Consider the following 2,072-nt stretch of genomic DNA (forward strand, 5'->3'; position numbering starts at 1 on the left):
TTTTGCAGCTGTTGCTTTCACATAATTTTCATTAAACCTGACTATATGTGACTTTTAACAGAACATGAAGTAAGCTTGAATATAGTTCTTTGTCTGTGAGTCACGTCAGATGCATTTTCACTGGCAATAGCGGTGAAGATGACAGTTCCCACGATCCTACACTTCAAATAATCAAACCATGTGTATTATTATTGTTTTAACTGAGAGATTCCTCGCAACAGAAATGACACCATTTACTGATTTTTAATTCAGCTTTTGTCACTTTACACGTTCACTGCAGGTCACCCCAAAGCTGAAGCAACTAAATGGAACTGAGCCCTCATTAATCACACTGTCTATCCCTTTGCTCTTTCTATTGTAACATGGAAAGGCTTATTTATGTTTGTGACACTTTTACACATTGAAATATACTGACACTGATGCTTATTGCTGTAGTATCAGATGCTTAGTGTATTACCTGGATGATGCAGCCTTGTTGCCTTGACCAAATCAAGAAAAAATGTCGAGATTTCTGGCAGGAATCCTCACAATTTGCTGCACAAGCTGATGATCCAAATGTAGAATATCCTATAAGTGATTAGCAAATCTCAGAGCACCCTTGTCCTGTTCTAAAGACGCCATTTTAGGAGCTACTGTTTTTTTTTGTTTTTTTTTTTTTAAACAACTGCAACACTTTATGAATGTAGAAATGTAATATAATGCCATTCTTTCCACTTATGTTGCTTTCTCACAGCAAGTATTCTAACTAGTCAGTAAAATCACTAATAACATAAAGAGTGACTGTTTTTTTCATGTATCCCAGTAAGCCATGACAGTGCCACAGCAGGTCAACCTAACATCAAAGCAACTAAATGGAATTCAGCCATCGCTACTTTTTTACACTTGTTTTCTGTGAAAAAAAGTACTTATGTTTGTCACTGAAATACACACTGCAATATAGTTACATTGAAATGTATTGTGACAACACACCATATATCAAGCACACTGTAAAGACAAAATGATCCAATCCAGAAACAACGTCAACATTTATAGATGTGAATACAGCTCCAAATGATAGATTTGTTTTAAGATGACAGCGCAAATTAATATGTGGTTGATGTTGGGAATCTCAGAATCTGCAGCACCATCCGCAGACCCCAAGAGTGCAGCAGCCGCAGCAGAAGCGACAATCGGTGCCACGCTTCTGTTACACGGCATCTGTGTGATAGAGACAAGATATAAGAAAAGGATTAATTTCCAACATTATCACTCACTCTCTTTACACTTTCTCCTCTCATGCAGAGGGAATCGGCACACAAAAACACATGCGCTTGCATTTAAATAATCCTACTGTAATTGCCTTAATTCATTCAGTAAATTGAATCCATGAGTCTACTGATGTCTCCTGGTGTTCAGCAGCTGGATTGTTCATTGTCTCCTCCAACTCTGTGAAGAAATCAGATCTTAGCATTGTAGCAGCACGGTCATAGCAAATAAGGCATTAACATGGGTTGAGTTGTTACCGTGGTTAAAGTGGCAGAGCTCTGCTGGATGCAGATGAAGGTGAACACCACGGCTACTGCAACTGCAACACTAAATGTCTTCATTTTCACAGGGCTTGAGTGGTTTAAGTTTGGTGAATCTCTGACTCTCTTGGTGACTCTCATCAGTTGCTTTGTGATGCTTGAGAGAAGAAAATATGCTGAAATTTACACTCATTTGGTCCACTGTTGCCTCATCACTCACACCACTGCCCGTACACAACCTGCTTTCATGTTGCATCACTGGGAAATTCCTAAATTGGCAGCTGGAAGTTCTGTTTTTGTTTGTTCTACAATATCAAGTCTCTACTTGCAAACATCTTTCATTTAATGATTCAAGGATTCAAGGACTCAAGGCCTTTTTTGGACACAAACACAGTTGTACATGATGTAACGCGCAGTGAAATTTGTTGTGTACCTGTTCCACACCGATATACTGTATATATATATAGTGGTGATTCTGGTCTGTGTGTTGTATTTTGAAAATTCCCTGTGCACTTTCCGGTTGGTGTCTGTGTTGTGGGTTCTCTGTGCTGCTGTGTTTCAGGCTGG

At 38.9% G+C, this 2,072-nt stretch overlaps 1 protein-coding gene across 1 annotated transcript in view; it reads right to left on the reverse strand.

The window, feature by feature from the left end:
* Window positions 1-1,108: 1,108 nt before the first annotated feature.
* The window catches only part of LOC103359628 (hepcidin-like), a 5,460-nt gene continuing 4,496 nt past the window's right edge, over window positions 1,109-2,072 (reverse strand). The window contains exon 4 of the mRNA XM_008285070.1: window positions 1,109-1,183. Within this exon, the coding sequence (XP_008283292.1) occupies window positions 1,109-1,183 (75 nt within the window). The remainder of the gene's footprint in view (window positions 1,184-2,072) is intronic.

This window comes from Stegastes partitus, unplaced genomic scaffold (assembly GCF_000690725.1).
Source record: "Stegastes partitus isolate 25-593 unplaced genomic scaffold, Stegastes_partitus-1.0.2 Scaffold384, whole genome shotgun sequence".
NCBI classification, from domain to species: domain Eukaryota; kingdom Metazoa; phylum Chordata; class Actinopteri; family Pomacentridae; genus Stegastes; species Stegastes partitus.